This window comes from Vulpes lagopus, chromosome 2, assembly GCF_018345385.1.
Source record: "Vulpes lagopus strain Blue_001 chromosome 2, ASM1834538v1, whole genome shotgun sequence".
In the NCBI taxonomy this organism is placed as follows: Eukaryota; Metazoa; Chordata; class Mammalia; order Carnivora; family Canidae; genus Vulpes; species Vulpes lagopus.
Window position 1 is genome coordinate 132,744,251 of NC_054825.1, and position 20,056 is coordinate 132,764,306.

Here is a 20,056-nt window from a genome sequence, read left to right on the forward strand (position 1 = left end):
AATAAGTCCCTTGGCAGTTGTTTGACTTGCACCTGTTTCCCTAGAAGGAGTGCAAATTCAAATAAGTGCTCTGTAGTTTTTAGCTCTTTCTTTAGCAACAGAATTCATCACTTTTGCTATGGAAAAAGCATTATGTGGGACTTGTCCTGAAAAGACTCATACAAGTCATTGTGCTTTGAAAGTGAAACAAAAACTATGGTGTCTTCAGGCCACTGGTCTAACCATGTTTCATAGCAGGCAGTAAGGAACAAATAAATTGACTCAGTAAATAAAATTTCAAATGCTCACTATCTTAATTTTCTATTTATGATTTTCCTCTTCAGCTGCTTATGTGATATCACTCGTATCTTAAGACATACAGATTTATATTCTGTATTCACTGTATTAGAGTTCTGTTCATTTAACAATTCATGGTGTTTTTATAAGTAGCATTATTTACAGCTCTCTTTTAATCCTTCAGTAAATCATTAAACCATTTTTGTTATTTGGGAGATATAATAAAACATACAACAAAAATGTAGACTTAAAAATATAAACAACACTCAGAAAACATAAAGATACATTAACTGAAATGAACAGAAATTAACTGAACCTGACAATTAGTGTGTACACATACATAGACCCAATGTTTTTAAATTTTAAAAAATTTTTATTGTATTTTTTTAATTTTAATTTTATTTTTTTCTCCACCCCCCCCCCCACCCTGATCCAATTTTTTAGAACACTGACAACTTTTAAAATCCTAGTGTTCAATAAAAGTATTAGAAGATTTCTGGAAAAATAATTCTACTTTCCAAATTAGTGAAAGATACAGGGTGCATACTCTGAATATCATGGAGTTAGAGGACCACAGGGCACTGCTGCTGTTGTGGCTGCAAGCATTAGATGTTCAGAATGATGTTGTGTGTTGTGATACAAAATCCTGTTCCCATGATGCCTGTGGAAAATGAGGAGTAACTCTTCATTTGGAATTTGTTTTGCTTAGATTTAAAGTGGGTAAAATCATTACTGTACTTAGACTTACAAATTAATTTTTAAAAATCTAGTTCCAGAATATTAACTGGCCTTCCTGTTTTTCATTGGTTCTTCATACTCTTTAACTGATCGTAAACCCTTGAGCTATAGGTTTGTTTAAATAGAAAAAAAAATGTTTTACTACTAGATGGGAAGAGTAGGAGGCAATGAAGGAAGCCAAGTGGAAGGGGGTCTGAAGTACTCCCTTTTGGGCACATGTAAGTATCTTCTTCAATCCTGTAGGCATTGTAGTCCCTACTATTTCCTCTTTGTCTTCCTTTCCTCCTTCTCCTGTAAATGATGAACAAATCTCAATTTGCAGACTTAATAGAAGTTATTTTTTAAAAATCATGATGGTTTTTGCATTCTCTTGCCCAGTACCTGTCTTTTAGGCTCACACTTCACCCCTACTCCCCAGCTCTGCCTGTACATGTACTGATGAATTATACTACTGTATTTATAGTAGTCTAATGATTAATGCTGTAAGATGTGTTTAGAGAATTTAGAATCATATTTTCTTTCTCTTTCTTGTTTTAGTCTTGTGCTGCCATTTTCCCTGTTATCTATAATTAAAAATCTTATTTTTGATTCATTTTTCTTTCATATTTCATATTCAGTCAGTGTTCCAAAACTTGGTCATTCTTTTCTAAGATAGAACCTTCTTTATTTTCTATACTTTTATGTTCTGGTTCAGATTTCTATATGCTGAGAATATAGAGGTTTAGCCAAACACATTGACTCTAAGCCTTCGTTTCACTAATGTTCCGGTTTATTTCTTTAAAATTACTCTTATAGGGATCCCTGGGTGGCACAGAGGTTTGGGGCCTGCCTTTGGCCCAGGGCCTGATCCTGGAGACCCGGGATCGAATCCCACGTCGGGCTCCCGGTGCATGGAGCCTGCATCTCCCTCTGCCTGTGTCTCTGCCTCTCTCTCTCTCTCTCTGTGTGTGTGACTATCATAAATAAATAAAAATTTAAAAAAATATTCTTATAAGTATTTCTCTTTCTTCTGCCCCAAGTCCCTAATTTTTAGGGATTGCTGGGAATCTAATTCTACCCTACCTAAGCAAACTCACTTTCCACTATTCTCCAACACAGAGGAGAGGAATTCTGATTTACTAGATGTAAGTCTTGTACCAGGCAGGCACTGTGTTAGGCACTTTACATGTATTAATTAGTTTTAAGTCTTTAAAACTACCCTATAAGGTTGATGTTTGTACTTCCTTTTTATATATGAAGAAACTGAAATTTATAGAAGTCATGTAATTTGCCCAAGGTCCTAACATAAATGGAATTGGAATTTAAATTATCCACCTGTGTGATCTCCCAAAGCCTAGGTTTTGTCTACATCTCTCTTTTTTTTTTTTTTTAAAGATTTATTTATTTACTCATTCAGAGAGAGCAAGAGACAGGCAGAGACACAGGCAGAGGGAGAAGCAGGCCCCATGCAGCGAGCCCGATGTGGGACTCGATCCCCGGTCTCCAGGATCACACCCTGGGCTGCAGGCGGCGCTAAGCCGCTGCGCCACCAGGGCTGCCCCTTGTCTACATCTCTCTTATATTGAATTCACACTTTATTTAGGTATCCCCTTTCTTTGATGTATCCCATAATATATCTATTTTTAATACTGTTCACTTGACTCTTTCCTCCTGAAATTCTTCTATTTCTTTTTCTACCTCTCTCAATTGTATCTACCATTTAAGGACAAACTTAACATCTTTTCTGTATGCTTCTCTGAATTTTATTTGTTGTATACGTTTTTTTCTCTCCACTTTTGTAGCACTTTCAATGTCTTATTCTATTTCTTGTACTTCACTTGTGTCAGTCTTCTGTCTGCAACTGGACTAGAAAATTTTAAAAATATTTATTTGACACAGAAAGGGAGCACAACAGGGAGGCAGAAGAAGAGGAAAAGCAGGTTCCCTACTGAGCAGGGAGCCTGATGCAAAACTCAGTCCCAGGACCCTGGGATTAAGACCTGAACCAAAGGCAGACACTTAATGGACTGAACTAAGCATCCCTGGAGTAGGAATTCTTAGAGGGCAAAAGCCAAATATATGCTGCTGCTTTGAAACACTACAGACAAAGCACATAGAAGGTTGTCTATTATCTTATTGGCTGATTGATCATACTGACATTTTTAGAAGATTTGTTCTAGTTTTTAAAGACTTAAATTGAAACTTAAATCATTTTTGCTTTTTTTGTGGTTCCTTGTATACTAGTTTGTGTTAATAATTAAAAGCTCTCAACTGCTGCATTTAGAGTCAAATGCAGAGGAGAGCCATATTTTTTACTTTAAAAGTTCCATTTCATTCTGTTTTTATCATATTAGAACCAACTACTTTAATATTTAAGTTCTGTGAATTAATAGGAAAAAGGATAATGACATCTAGCAAGACTCCTAACTCTCTAACCTGTTCTCCTGCCTATTAACTTATCTTTGAAATATTGGTCAGAATATGTAACATATTGGAAATAATGTTAAATGCCATTAATATGGATTAAAAACTTAGTGATAACTTGAACTGGCTTTGTTTAGAATGAACTTAAGTAGTTTTGTTACTTTTTCTGCATTGGGATGACTTCTTGACTTATAAAGAAATACTTTGTACTCAGTTTGCTTTGAGTTTAGGTGGAGAAACTAATGTAAATTATTTTTTAAAGATTTATTTATTTATTTTAAAGAGAGAGTGCAGGAGTGGGGGGAGGAGCAGAGGGAGAGAGAGACAGTCCTAAGCAAACCCTGCACTGAGTGTGGAGTCTGACATGGGCTCTGTGGGTGCCACAACCCTGAGATCACGTCCTGAGCCAAAACCGAGTCCGATGCTCAACCAACTGTGCCACCCAGACACTCTTCATGTAAACTTTTTTGCATAATGCTAACATGAATCCAGTTCTTTTTTACTTTATAATTGTATATTATTTTTGAATATCCTTTTGTATTATATATTATTTAAAAGATTATTTTTTCTGATTATTACTAATTTGGATTAATTCTTCAATTTGTTTTAGTTACTTTATAGAAGTAAGTACAGTTTACTGTGCGTTTAACCATATTTTCTAGTGCTAAATACTCTTACTTACCATTTTAATTCTAACTGCATTTTTGTCTAAGATTATTTTTTTTCTATGATAAACCTAATCTTTTACTGCCTCTTTTTATTATCTTAGTGTAGGTTTAGATGAGATGCTTTCGAAGAGATACATTGGTTATGAATGAAAGCTTTATTCATGGTGTCCAGTGTTAACATCTTTCTAATTTTTAAGTTACCCCTTGGAAATAAAACGCTCCTCTTTGGAGTTGATTTCTGTTCTAGGTCAGATTTTTTTTGTCATTAAGCAATAGAAATAATTCTAACTAACATTGGCAAAAGTCATTTGTTGAAACAATTCACATATTTGAATTAAGAACTAAACAAGTATGCCTTGGGGGAGATGGAAACTAACAATTCTGGAGTGCTTAGAGATATAAACTGGTAGAACTAGTATGCTCCTTTGTGGAAGGCTGTCATGTCAGATGACCAAACCTACTTCCTTTGTGTTTGTTCCCAAAATTTAATTCCTAGGAGATCAAAAAAGAGTTGGATCCCTTGCCACCACTTTGTCATTGATGATGGTAGCTTGGATGTTTGTGTGGATTTGCTGGTGGGTGGTTTATAGGATTATGTATTTGGGTATCCTATTAGAATCATAGGACCCTGAGATGAAGTGTAGTTATTCACAGGAATAAAGGAAGGGATTCTGGACAAACACAAGAGATGGCTACCAAACTTGTGCTTTTATTATCTAGTCCACATAGATTGACACATGCTTGTATACAAATCCAGGAAATTTATTCCTGTCATGTTGCAACTCTCCTGTATTGAGCTGCAGACATAACTTTATCTCCAATGGTAGAAACCTAAAGTCTCATCCACCTACTGTAACAATTCTGTGTGGCAATTAAGAAAAGTAATTCGTAGAGAGTAATTTGATTAGAGAGTAGTAGAAACTAGATTATAAGAAGTTAAGATGAGATTGAGTGGTGGGAAAGAGGGACCAAAAGATAGAGATCACAAATTAAAGAATCATTTTTTTGTAGTATTAGATGACCTTAAAGGTAGGGCAACCAAATAAAAGGATAGGAGTACAAAGATGCACTATAAATAATTGTTCTGTAACATCAGAGATAGATGAGAACATTTACTCACATTATTTAAAGTTTCCATACCTGTGGATTACTTTATATTAAGGGAATGAATGGTATGTTTTTATAATGTCTATTGATTTATTTTTCAGGATTATGTTTTTGAGTAGTAATCACTGTTATAATTTTGTGTCCTAAACTGAATACTGTCATTGACCTCTAATACAGTGTCAGTTTCCTTGTAAGATTTTTTTTATGAAAGAAAAGAATTATGTGATATACAATATATAATTGACAGTGAATAGGGAAATAGAAACCTCAAAATTGGAAGTTTTTTGCTTTGGTATCTTCTGTAAAATACAGAGTTCCCTACTTTGGCATGGATGGATAACTTTGGAGAACCCATATTGTTTTTTTAACGTATTCATTTTCCTTTCATGCATATATTGTCATAATATTGTGTGTGGCATAATTGTGAAACTTTCCTTTTGTTTTAGCTGACATCTGAAATGTTTGAAGCAGATCTTGAGAAGGCATTGTTGCTAAGTAAATTAGAATATGAAGAACACAAAACGGTATTTACACATTTATTGATTTAGATATTTTAGAAGTTTAAATGGTCAGAAGTTAGGACCAGTCTTCCTGAATTTTGTATAAAAGTTTTCCATTAAAGCTTGTCCTAGGAATTCATCTTTGTAACAAAATATTATGAAGTTGTTTTTTAAAAAGTAATTATTAAAAAGATTTATTTATTTAAGAGAAGGGGAGAGAGAGCAGAGTTGGTGGGGAGAGGAGCAGAGGGAGAGTCCCAAGCAGACGTTGCACTGAGTGTGGAGCTCAACACGGGGTTCAATCCCATGACTCCGAGACCATGACCTGAGCAGAAACCAAGAATTGGGCACTGAACCTGCTGTGCTACTCAGGCACTCCTGTTAGGTTTTTATAACAAAATTACTCCTCAGGATTTGAGAGGCAACAGACTGAACTTTGATGATTTGAGATGTTTCCTTAAGAAATCTGTCCACCCCAGGTGAAGGGAAGAGAGAAAATGAAAACAGCAGATGATTAATTTTAATTAATTAGTTAATTATTAATTTATTTTAATTTATTTTAAATAAACACAGGAAATAAGTAGATTTCCAAATTTAAGTAAGTATGAGTATGGGGCATCCATTAAGAGACCCTCTGCTAGAGATATGCAACAATTAACTAAAGTAAATGGAAGGCCGTTTCTGAGGTTTTGTCCTTGTGGATTCTGAATTTTATCTAAACTGTGATATTGGGCTATGTGCTGAATTGCATTGTACAGCTTGAAACTATAGGAACATTTAAGTAAAAGGTAGTTTTGGCTTCCAGTTTCTTTCTTTCTTTTTTTTTAAGATTTTATTTATTTATTCATGAGAGACACAGAGAGAGAGAGAGAGAGAGGCAGGCATAGGCAGAGGAAGAAGCATGCTCCCTGCAAGGAGCCTGATGGCGGGACTCGATCCTAGAACCCCAGGATCATGACCTGAGCCAAAGGTAGATGCTCAACTACAGAGTCACCCAGGCATCCCTGGCTTCCGATTCTGTATTCAAATTGGGTATTTATTATTTTCATATAATTTGACATTTTAGTCCTTTACATGCATTGGGAAGTTTTTGGGTCTATAAAATATATTTAGTTTGTGATTGTAGTTGATAATAAAATACCCTGGTCATGCTTAAGGGACTTTAGACTATGTCATTGTACACTAGCTCCTTCACCTAAGATGAAGGGGAGAGAGGAATTAAAATTTAGAGCAGATATTTTTTGCTTTTTACTTGTAGTTCAAGGGAAAAGGATGAAAGTTGCTAATAAAGTGGACATGTACATTTTATGTGTACATTTTCCATGTCCCTATTCCTGTTACCCTGAGTAATCAAGAATTACTATGATTCTTATTGTTAGTTGCCTGTTTAAACACATAGCTAGCAATTAGAAAAATGTATACAGCTAGCTTTACTATGATTTAATCATTTAAATGGACTTTCAAGTTACACTGGAAAAGTATAAAAAATAGAATATTATCCTATAATAATGATTTATTGTTGTGATACATATATCTAGATTCTAAAGCCAAAAGAATTAGCTATATGTATAGAGGAGGCATGGAGTAAATGGTACTGATAAAATATCATGCACACAAGCCAGTTTTCTTGGCATAGTCATAGCCTGCTACTCAAAAGCATTGGTTCTATCAGACAGTAATGACTTTCAGAAAAGGGAGAAACTCCTGTTGTATGTAATGGTTAGTTTGATGTGATTGCATTAATGTTGTCATTGAGTTTTAAGTCAATATTCCAATAAAATAACTATTTTAGTCCAAGGGTGGTTTTTTTTTTTAAAGTTTTTTTTTAGTAACTAAAGTTTGGAATGGCATTTTCTTTTCTTTTCTTTTCTTTTCTTTTCTTTTCTTTTCTTTTCTTTTCTTTTCTTTTCTTTTCTTTTCTTTCTTTCTTTCTTTCTTTCTTTCTTTCTTTCTTTCTTTCTTTCTTTCTTTCTTTCTTTCTCTCATTATTTTAGAGAGCAGGGGGTAGGTGCAGAGGGAAAGAATCTCAAGCAGACTTCCCACTGAGTATGGAGCCCCACATGGGGCTTGATCTCATGACCCTGAGATCATGACCTGAGCCAAAAATCAAGAGTTGGAGGCTTAACTGACTGAGCTACACAGGTACCTCTGGGATGGCATTTTCTATTCTGTTTTATTACTTGTTCGCCAAATATTTTTTTGAATAGCCAAAAATGTGCAAATTGCACAATACAAAGGTAAGGATATGGTCCCAGCCCTTGAGTTTAGTGGAGGGAGACATGCATATAATTACTGTGTATAGCATTGAAAGATGAATGTTCTGTGTAGTGGGAATTCAGAAAGATGGAAGAACTTTCTTTGCCTTTGATTGGTATGGGTTTTAGAAAAGAATTCTTAAAGAGGAGATTTAATGGGTTTATTAAAAGGTGACAGTTTAGGCAAGAGAAAAAAATAGGCTTTGTCAGGAAAGGAGTGGCAAGTATATAGAATATGTGCAGGTAAAAGAGTGTAGCCTATTTGATTTGGAGTTGGTAGAGACACTTTCTGAAGGATAGGATATGGACCAGGCTAAGGAGATTGGGCTTTTATAAATCTGTTGGTGGAGAACTATTGAACTATTTTTAACTTTTAGATTTCAGGTTTTCATTTTAGAAACTCATGCTGTAGCCATGTAGAAGATGGATTGAGGGGCTAAAATTAGAGGGTGTTGCAGTGTCCAGCAGAAGAAGATAGGGAAATAACAGAAGGTCTGAAGGGAAGAGAACAGATGTAAGAGATCTTTAGCAGATAAACTCAACAAGACCTTGTGACTACTTTGTATATAAAGTCTGCAGGAGGAGCAGACAGTGGTGACACAGGTTTCTAGTCTGCGCAGTTATGTAGGTGATGGTGACATTATACAAGGTACTTACTGGAGGATCCAGTAGGGAAGGGCAGGGTGAACATATATAGTTTGGTGGTGCTTACTGAGCATTCCATTTGAGTTGTCTGTACATACAAAAAATCATCAGTGTATAGGTAGAACTTTAAACTTTGGGTATAAAGCAAAAGAATTCCTCAAGAATGGAATAATGGTGAGAAACGTTCGGATATAGGAAGCCAGTGAAGGAGACTGAACAGTAGTCAGAGTGTATTGAGAAAACCAAGAGGTGTTTGAAAAAGCAATGTCTTTGGATATGGCATTGTGGGGGAGGTTGACCTTAATTTTAGTAGAAGAGAACAGGGGAAGCCAGATTTGGCGGAGGTGGTGAGAAAGGAAATTGACTAGAGATGATTGTCTTAAGTTTGGTCCTGAAATAAAGAAGAAGAGGTGGCATCTAGGAGAGGTTATAAACCACAAGGAATGGCTTTTTGTTTTTATTTTAATGTTTAAGAGGCAAGAGATTGAGCATATAAAAAGAAAGCAACTTATGCTGGGGCACCTGGGTGGCTCAGTCAGTTGTGTCTAACTTTTGATTTCAGCTCAGGTCATGCTCTCAGGGTGGTGGGATCCAGGCCTGCATCAGGCTCTGTGTTGAGAATGGAGCCTGCTTAAGGTCCTCTCTCTCCTTCTGCCCCTCCTTGTGTGCGCTCTCTCTCTCTCTCTCTCTCTCAAAAAAAAACCAAACAAACTGTCCTTTTATACAATTTGACTAACCTCAAGTATTGATTTTTAAAATTTGTAGTTTACCTTTAAAAAAATAAAACTTTAATATATTACCTAATGGTATGTTGATTTTTTTTTTTTACCAGCGTAAACCAAGTTTAATTATTGTTGGTAATTCTTCTTAGGAGTATGAAAATGCTGAAAATGCTTCAACTCAGTCAAAAGTTGTGAATAAAAAAGATAAAAGGAAGAATCATCAGGGAAAAGACAAACCTCTCACAGTATCACTCAAAGATTTTCAATCTGAAGGTAATATATGTACGAAATCTATTATGCTAGACTATTTTAAGTCTTTATGTATTTTTAAGTTCCTTGCTATTTTTTAAAATAAGTAAGAATTGTTTTGTTAATGTGTTACTGAGATTATAAAAAATGTAAACCTGTTTGGAAATAAACAATTTGGGGGATAGTTTAAAAGCAGTCATTAAATCTCCATAAAAATTAAATATAAATTTGTCTTTTTTGTATCTGAATTTGTCCATATTCTAAAACTCACTAAAAATAAAAATTGTACTTGTAGTTTTTGAGTCATCTTGAAACATAATTATTGTCTTTATACATAAAGTAATTGGACTTACACCAGGCCAGGAATAGTATCATCAGATTTCATCCATTATTGGTCAGCCTCTTCAAATTATCTGGAACTACACTGTAGAAAATTAAAATACAAATTTTTAGAATGAGACTAATCACCAGAAAACTTTGTAATATCATTCGTATTTTTTTTATTGAACAGAGAAGACAAGGAAACTACATTATCCACCAAACTTTTGAAGATAGACCATAAAGCGCACTGTTTTTGATGTGGGAAGTTGTGAAAACCCTAAGTCTGTGCTATAAAATATGGTAGCCTCTATTCATGTGTGATGTTTTAAAAATAAATTAATTAAAATGAACTAAAGTAAAAATTCATTGGTTGTATTAGCCACATTTCAAATGCTCAGTACCTTCATGTGATTAGTAGCTTCCACTTCATGTGGTTAGAAGCTGCTAACGTGGCTAATACAACTAATGAATTTTTACTATAGTTCATTTTAATTAATTTATATTTAAATTAAGTTTCTGTAAAGTTATCCTTACAGAAAATTTTTTTGGACAGTGTTGTGTTTATGCCAGTCAGAATAGTTGCTGACAAAATGAACAGCTATTTGTTCATTGACAGTGATCTATTTGATTCATATGAATTTAGCCTTAATACTTGGGTATTTGTTCTGTGAGGATTAATAATACTACAGCAATAATCTAAAAAAAAAACGCAATAAAATAAAATACTCCAGCATTTTCAAAAGCAGGCCTATCTGTGAATTTAGGAATAAATTGAGAGCATTATATTGCTTTGGTTTAAGGATCAGGACAGTTTTTCCTGTAGTCTGCTTCTTTTATTAAGCTAAGTAGGATTTTGTAGCTTGAGCTGAAACTTGTGATTTTGACATTTATTATACTTCTAGACCCTATTCTGATCAACAGATGCCTTAAAAAGCTGGACCAGCTTTTAAATTCTCAGTTGTAAGAATGCTATTCTATTAAATTATTGTTAGTCCCTGAGAATAGAAAATTTCTACTATGCACAATAAGCCATGTTAAATATTAGCTATCCCAATCATCTCTAATTTAAATAAGAACATTTTCTCCCTCTTGGTACTTTAGTTTCAGCCTTGTGTCTGTGTGGATTTCCTTATGTCTTCTTTTTTCCTCCTCCTGTAATCCCTTTCCAGAAATGATGTGTTGTTACTAAGTCAATGATTTGTTTAATCTGAATGTATTTTTATTGCCTTCTTTCTATTCATTTTATAAATATACTACAAATATATCAATTTGTAGTATTTCTTATAGTATTATCAAAGCACTATGATGTATATTTTTAAAATAAAGAAACTAGGAAAAAAAGAAACTAGGTGTTTAAAAGACACAAATTATTATTCGTTCCCCCCCCCCCCCAAAAGGCAGTGATCTGTACAATTTTGCAGTTATGGTATCCTGTGATTTGATTTTAGGCATATTTGTTCCCCTTTATGCCCCCCTAAAATTGTGTGAAACAGAAAACCTAAATTATTTGGAATTCAGCTGTTCAAATTTAATAATACCCTGTTGTATGAGCGGCATTGACTAGGATGTAAGACATGGTCCCTAAACTGAGCAAATTAATGATTATATGTTGAAATTTAACATCTTCCACCTAGAGAGGTAAGTCTAATATATCAGACAACCCTCAAATGACTTCTGTAACTCTTATTATAACTTTTAAATTCTTCTCAATTACTTCAAATGTTTTTACATATTGGGTATTAATGATTATTAATACTAATAAAATTAATATTTTCTTCAATGAAATTTCACCCTTTTTTTCATTTTCAGATCACATTAGTAAAAAGACTGAGGTAAGTGTTATTGTAACTATCTTTATTCTAGAAAACACTTGATTATTTTAAGAATAATACTTCAGTGTTTGGCAGTAAGTCTTTTTTGAGACCTAGCCACTTAAAGGACAACTCATAGGTTTGTTCTAAATGAATTAGGTCATGTTTCTGGCTATTATAAGGATATAAAATATATTACAGTAGAATAAAATATTATTTGCATGAAGAAACTATAATATTATTTGGCTTTATTATCCTAAATTGTGTGGATGTGCTTGCACATGTGTGCTCACATATGCACACCCACCTACACCTAAAAGGTTACCACATGTAAGCTTAAAATTTTAGGGAAAAGTGGTGTACTACTTCAGTCTTTATTAAAAATGTCTTGAAACAAAGTCTCAAGATATTTTGGAATTATGGAAATTGTAAGCTGTGATTCTGTGGTTTATACCTATGCATCATCTACTACTCTTAATATTCACCATTAGAGGGTAGTACACCCTACACATAACTTCCTGGGGTTATTGGTCACTTTTTTTTTTTTTTTTTTAAGATTCAGTACCAGATTCTTCAAACCTTTTAAAATTGGGAGGTACTACTATAAAATATCTTCTAATTTTGAGGAAGATACTAATAAAATGTTAGGAGTTATTTTGAATTCTTTAGGTACTAACTTGAAAGTTTCACTATTTTATTGTGTATGTATTCTTGTTAGTAATTCCATTAGTCAGTTGTTTGAATGGTCAGAGATATTCCTGGATTTCACTTTATAATACATATAGAGTTTTTGTCCATTTTTTTATATTGTTTTAAGTATTTGCTTGACAAGTCAGAGAAATGAAATCATCTCTAGGAAACCACATCTAAATAACTGTGACTGTATTAAAAATATAGTCTTTATGCACACAAGCACAAAATCGATTTGTTAAGGTGGATGGTGGAAATTCTTTTTATATAAAAACCACTGTCACCATTTTTTAGATTAAAAATTAAATGACACAAATATAGTCTTGAGTATTCCTTTTATGTTTGAAAGCAGAAAACATGTACATTTGGACTGATTCCATTTTTTAAAATCCATTGACTGACTTGGAGGATAGCTTTATGCAAATGAAAAAGTAGATACAAATGGTACACGCTATTCCTAAGGGACCAGCAACTGTTAATGGTGAGAAAAATAATTTTTATAAACTATTCCATGCTTTACTTTCTTTCCTGATTTGAAAGGGGAAAAAAATTTCAGACTGATAGGGTCTCATGTATTTAATATATTCAATCTGAGTTGTTTAAACAGGCATAGATGTGTGACTCAGCATATATTTTGGCTTTCATTATAGTTTTAGAGCTGAGTTCTGATTTTTTTTCTGATTTTTTTTCTGTTGATAAATAATTTTATATGTAATAAAATTCACTTTAAATAATTTTAATGGTAAAGACATTTTCTATCTTTGTAAATACAGTCTAATTATAATTTATTTCTTACATAAATATTTTAGGAAATTGGTCAAAAGAACATGTAATTCACATTATCCTTTGACACTTGTTAAAAATATACCAAAGTTATGTTCTATTTCCATTAGAAGTGTTACTCATTTTCTTGGAACTTGAATATTTAAGTGTTGTAGTGGTTATGCCACTGCTCTAGGAATCTAGAACTTTTTGAGAGTTCAAAAATAAGCCTGAAAAAAATTCTGATTTTAAGTCTAAAATGAGATATGCTTTCTACTAAAAATATATGTATGAGTCTTCTGTTACAGATATGCTCAATAATTGACTTGTTTTTTCCATATTTAATTTGTTACTTATGCCAAGAAAAATTTTTCCCCATGGAACTTTAAAATTTCTAACCTCTGTTGAGAACAATATACATCTCATCCATTCCTTCTTAAAGGTATTTTCTGGATAAAATTCAAAAGAGAAAAGATTTATTTTACTTCATTGCTAGGTGATGAGAAATACTTGAACTTCCTGTATGTTCCTCTGACTGCCAACTAAACTTCTTCTCAGGTTGATTTCATCATTCCCCTTTTTTTTTCTCCATCCATCTTGATTATGTTATTAATCTCATTGCTTTCTTTGTAATCTCTTTTACTCTGAAATGATTAGAAAAAAAATGACATTTGCAGTAGTAAAGAATGGGAACAATTAATTTTTCTTCCTTAATTATCTAGGAAATGTTAGCTGCCACTCACTGCTACAACAGTCCCCTTATCCATTCTTCAGTATAGTCAGGAACATCCCATAAGAATTCTAGACAAGCAGAATGAATAATAGAATGTGTGTTTGTACATACCTCTTAGAAACCTTAACTAATCATGCCTTTTAAGGAGCATTATTTGACCCTTAAAGTTGTTTTTAATTTTCACATGTTGCCTTTTTAAACACCGGTGCTGCAGGGTAGAGTATCACATAGCTACTACTTTCTCTTTAGCTCCACTTGCTTTTTTTTTTCTTTTTAGCTCCACTTTCATCTTGCCTTCACAACCGCAGTCCTTCCAGTACCATTCAATAGCTTTAAAATTTTTATTTTTATTATTTTTAAAATTTTTTAAAGATTTTATTTATTTATTTATTCATTCATTCATTCATTCATTCATTCATTCATTCATTCATGAGAGACAGAGTCAGAGACACAGGCAGAGGGAGAACCAGGCTCCATGCCAGGAGCCTGATGTGGGACTCGATCCCGGGGCTTCAAGATCACACCCTGGGCTGAAGGTGGCACTAAACCGCTGAGCCACCTGGGCTGCCCAGCTTTAAAGTTTTTAGTGATCATCATATGTCTTAAAGATCATCATATGGTCAGGTCTTCAGTATGCTTAAATGGATGGACTGACTACCTTTTAAAGAGTACACAAGAAGTTGTAACTGTGGTAGTCAAAGGGTGAGGAGGAAGGCTTATTGGGACAGGAATGGGAGAAAGGCTACTTTTCACAAGATACATTTTTTTAAAGTTTTTTTTTTAAAGAGATATTATTTATTTATTCATGATAGGCATAGAGAGAGAGAGAGAGAGAGAGGCAGAGACACAGGCAGGCTCCATACCAGCAGCCCCACACGGGACTCGATCTCAGGACTCCAGGATCACGCCCTGGGCCGAAGGCAGGCGCTAAACCGCTGAGCCACCCAGTGATCCCCCACAAGATACATTTTTGAGGTTTTCTGTTGTGTTTATGTACTATGTATTTAAAAATTATATAAAGAATAAAAAGCACTGGGTGAGAGAAGGAACTGGAGGAACAAACCTGGTCTTATTTGGCTCCATACCCTATTTCCTTTTTGTTGCACAATGCTTCGTGCATGTGTACCTTAGATGTATGAACTTGGATGAATTCATTTTAGGTCCTAATTATATTAGCTGAAAAGTAAGGTTGACTTTGTTGATTTCTAAAATTATGATAAATACTCAGTGTGTGATTAAATATTATATGCTAAAAATTGAACCCTATAGTTAACACTACTACCAAAACACAGGAGAACAGCAACAATGGCCCATTAAATTTTATTTTATTATTTTTTTAATTTTTATTTTTTTAAATTTTTATTTATTTATGATAGTCACACAGAGAGAGAGAGAGAGAGGCAGAGACATAGGCAGAGGGAGAAGCAGGCTCCATGCACCCGGGATTCAATCCCGGGTCTCCAGGATCGCGCCCTGGGCCAAAGGCTGGTGCTAAACTGCTGCGCCACCCAGGAATCCCCCCCATTAAATTTTAAAAGCAAATAAATTCTACCTACTTTTTAAAAATCTCACCTAAAATTTGGCTTTACCTAAGCAACTCAACCTGTTTCCTACTCCTCAATGTCTTGAACTCTTGTGGCTTTGTTCCATGGCTTTCCTTATTTGTGTTTATTATATTTGTTAGCTCTCTCTTAGTGTAAGTAAGAGAAACCCAACTCAATCCAACATAAGAAAGAGATGCTTATTTGGTTGGTATATCCTGGAAGGATAGGGAAAGAGCTTGGCCTTAGAGTTGACTGAATCCCTGGATAGGTTTAGGATTCTTCATTTTTCTCACAAGTCTCAATTGCTATCTATGGCTTTACCTCCTGGCAGATCACATGGTTATTGGAGGATCTTGGGGCTACATCTTTACAGGATTTCCTACAAACTGTTAATTAGCTTTTGAGTCTTGATAGGTTAAAAATCAGGTTTTCTTTGAGGAGATGAGGAAGCAAGAAAATTCCCTATGTGGTATGATATCATATCACATTAGGGGATATAGAATGTCTTTATTTTTATGATGATAAAATTGATCTTCTTGAAGAAATGACTATTACTAACATAAATAAGTGATCAAATCTCCCATACAGATAATTCCAAATAATTTATGCAGGTATTCCACTTCCAGAGAGGGAGTTTAACTCCTTCCACTCTTGAGTATGGAGTGTGCTTAGTGACTTGCTTCCAAAGAGTAGAGTACAGAAGCAGGAAGGGAAATTAGTTTTATACTGTAGAAGTCTGGCAGACACCACCTTGACCAGGTGATTAATATTAATATTATTAGTGATAGGTTGATAGCACATAGCCTTGATATGATGTGATAAGAACGGCCTATACTTCTGCAGTTTTCCTCACAAAAATCACATAAACCCAGTAAAATCATGATAAAAAAAAATCAGGCAAATTGAAATCAAGGAACATTTTACAAAATACCTGGCCTGAATGACCAGTATTCCTCAAAACTATCAAAAGCAAAGTCTGAGTAGTTGTCATGGACAGAGAAGGCTAAGGAGACATGATAAATGTAATACATCCTGAATGGAATCTTGGTATATGTGGTGCCGAAGCAAGCAGTGAATGGAATCTTGGAACAGAAAAATAACATTAGGGGAAAACTAGTGTAATCCGAATAAAGTATGGAGTCTAGGTTGGTCCTGTAGTGGTATAACGTACTATGATAATGTAACATATTACCAACAGGGAAAGCTGGGTGAGTGATATATGGAAACTACTCTTCAAAACTTTTCTGTAAATCTAAGAGTATTCTAAAAAGTTTATTTCAAAACTTCAGCAGTGGATTCAGATGTCAACCATTATAAAATTTCCCTTCAGAGTTGCACTCAGTGCCTTTTGTAGCTGTTAATGATTATTTCCTTTATCTATTAATTTTTTTACTGTGTTCTTCATTAAATTTAAATTTTTACTTTAAGATTACATGCATATAATAGTAATTGAATGGCAGAGGAGAGTTTATGAAACCAGTAGTCTCCCAGCTATTGGCCCTTCCTTTACTACTTTTTAAAAATCTTTCTCATATTTCACGATTGACCTGCATCAGGCCATGCAAAAGAATTTAGAGTTTTTGGAACACACTAGTTTTTCATGCTACCTTGTTGACCTGCATATTCTTCTGTTCTATCTTTCTCAGTGGTATCTTGTGCATGAATAGTTGTTAGTTCCTCTGGGAGAGGGAGCGAAGTCAGAGCAACCTAAGTCACCATCTTGGTGACGTCACTCTCTTGCTATCTTTCTTTATTTGCCTAACATGTTTCAGAACTTGGCTAAAGAGTCATATTTTCCTGGTTTCATTTAGATGCACAGAATATTTTGTATATACTTCATAGCATGCAATACTCTTATTGTTGTTTTGCTTCTTCTCTAGAATTTTAGTTCCTGGAGTTCTGGGACCATATGTTGATTTAGTTTTCCTGGTAGTCCTAATTTCTGTCACATAGCGGGCAATGGAAGTGGAAGTTGGTTGATGAATGAATGAATATTCTCCCTTTTCACTAAAACTTCCTCTAGCCTTTTTGGATCTATTTCTCTCATGTATTTTTACAACAAAACAGAGGCACATAGATCTTATTTTTTGTCAATTCAAGCACATTGTTCAAGCCTTCTGCTTAATGCAGTATTGCATCAAGTAGAATTCTGAAACTGCATCCTTACTCAGCAAGAAAAAATTCCATGATTGATTAATTATATTTGCCATTTATAAAAGAGGAAGAAGTGGCTGCATGTCTTACAGGTACTTGCCATTTCTGACGTGTATGGAAGAGTCTATTGTATCTGTTATTATGTGTTAGTTTTTGTCTTTTTCAGTAGATTTGAGTTCCATGAGAGTAGCCTATGTGTTGCATAAGAAGGGCTTAATAAGTATTTCAACTTCAAGACTTGAGTCCACCAGGGTCTGTCGTAGTGGGGAGAAGAAAGTAGACTTACCCCATATATAATGTTATCTTTAATATAAGAGCACTTTTAAGAATGCTGTTATTTAGATTTTCCCTTGAAATAAGTTCAAAGCACTCAACTGTAGCAAAAGAGAAATTGCACATATAGATAGAGCATTTGAGGTTTGCATATTACCATATATTAATGTATCTTAAAACTGTAAAGCTGGGAGGTTGTTCTAAAGGTGGCTTACAGACCTTGGAAGTATGAAAGGAATTGTTGATCAAGCATTAATATTTGTCAGTTTACTCTATAAATGATGTATTCTTCATTTGGAAATAGGAAGTCAGTGGGAAGCAAGGTTTGTTTTTTTAATCAAAGTAGAATTTACACACAAAAGAATGCACAGGTCATAAGTGTGCAGTTTGATGAGGTTTGACAGAAATATATGACCTACATCCCTAACAAGGTAACATTATCATTACACCAGAAAGTTCCCTTCTCCCTGAAGCCAGTCCTTTTCTTATGTCCTCCCCTGCCTACCACAGGCAACCACTGTTGTGATTTCTATCATCATAGATTAAATTTGCCTCTTTATTTAAAGTAAAGCGTACAGTATGTTATTTGGTCTGGCTCTTTCCCTCCCAAATGTTGAAGGTTTGTCCATGTTCTTGTGTGTATCAGTGGTTTTTTTCCTTTTCATTGTTAAATTGTATTCCATGGTATGAATATATCATAATGTGTTTATTCTGTTGATGGACATTTAGTTTGTTTCCTTTTTTTGACCATTATGAATTAGGCTGTTAGAACATTTTTAAAAAATAGCTTGTTTAGGAGCACCTGGCTGGCTTAGTTGGTAGAGCATGTGACTCCTGATCTTGGGGTCATGAGTTCAAGCCCCATGTTGGGTGTGAAGATTGCTTAGTTAAAATAAAATATTTTTAAAAACAGCTTTATTTCAGTATAATTTACATACTATAAAGTTAGCCGTTTTAAGTAGATTTTAAATTCAGCTGATTTTAGTATATATACAGAGTTGTACAGCCATTACTGTAATTAATTTTAGAACATTTCTGTCATCCCCATAAGAAACCTCATGCCCATTACCAGTTATTCCCTATACCCTTTCTGCCCTAACCCCTCTCCCCCAGCTTGGGTAACTGCTATATCATTTGTATAGATTTGCCTTTTTTGTACACTTAGTATAAATGGAATCACACACAATGTGGTTTTTGAGATTTCTTACACTTAGCATGATGTTTTTAAAGTTCATTCATGTTGTAACATCTATCAGTATTTTATTCCTTTTTATCACTAAAAGTATTGTATTTTATTTTAGTTACACATTAATCACTTGGACATACGGGGTGTTTTCACCTTTTTTTTTTTTTTTTAATAAAGAAAAAGCCTAATGCAGGGCTTGAACTCCCCCAACCCTGAGATCAAGACCTGAGCTGAAATCAAGAGTCATATGCTTAACCAACTGAGCCACCCAGGTGCCCTGGTTGTTTCCACTTTTTAAATTATGAATCATGCTACTATGAACATTCATGTACAAGTCCTTATATGTTTAATTTCTCTTAGGTAAAATCCTAAGAATAAAATTGCTGTGTCATGGGGTAGATGTTTGTTTATTTATTTTTCTTTTATTTTTTAAAGATTTGTGTATAGTTGACACACAATGTTCTATTAGTTTCAGGTATATAACATAGTGATTTGACAAGTTTATATGTTATGCTATGTTAACTACAAGTATAGCTATACAATGCTGTTACAATATCATTGGCTATATTCCTTATGCCGTGCCTTTATTACTTTGATGTATGTTTAACTGTAAGAAACTGCTGAAGAGTTTTCCAAAGTGAACATGCTCTTTTAGACTTGTTAGAGGCATAGGTATTTGTGAAGTAAGGAAAGTTGTTTTTGCATTCCTGGTAGGAAGACTGACAAAAGTTTTTTTATAATGCTAGTAGCTTTAGTTCCTTTCACTATAAATGAAGAAGTAGTTTCAATAATTATTTGTATTTCTGTATGCCAGTAACTGTAATTAAAATCAAAATGCTTTTTATCATAATATAGTATAATAATACCTAGGAATAAATTTAATAAAGATATATAAGGCCTATATTGGGAGAATTACAAAACTTTATTGCAAGAAAGTAAAGACTCAAATAGAAGAATATTCCTTGACTTATTAACACAAAGATAATCACTTTTTCTCAAATTAATCTGTAAAATCTGTA

The 20,056-nt window shown here is 34.0% G+C and overlaps 1 protein-coding gene and 1 non-coding gene across 5 annotated transcripts in view; both read left to right on the plus strand.

The window, feature by feature from the left end:
* The window catches only part of GKAP1 (G kinase anchoring protein 1), a 70,611-nt gene that overhangs the window by 18,623 nt on the left and 31,932 nt on the right, over positions 1 to 20,056 (plus strand). For all 4 annotated transcript variants that reach the window (XM_041745106.1, XM_041745105.1, XM_041745107.1 and 1 more), the window contains 3 exons: positions 5,639 to 5,716; positions 9,464 to 9,587; positions 11,694 to 11,716. In XM_041745106.1, coding sequence (XP_041601040.1) covers positions 5,639 to 5,716; positions 9,464 to 9,587; positions 11,694 to 11,716 — 225 coding nt within the window. The remainder of the gene's footprint in view (positions 1 to 5,638; positions 5,717 to 9,463; positions 9,588 to 11,693; positions 11,717 to 20,056) is intronic.
* Positions 18,652 to 18,724, plus strand: TRNAR-CCU. Its single transcript has one exon. It is a non-coding gene; the product is annotated as a tRNA-Arg (tRNA).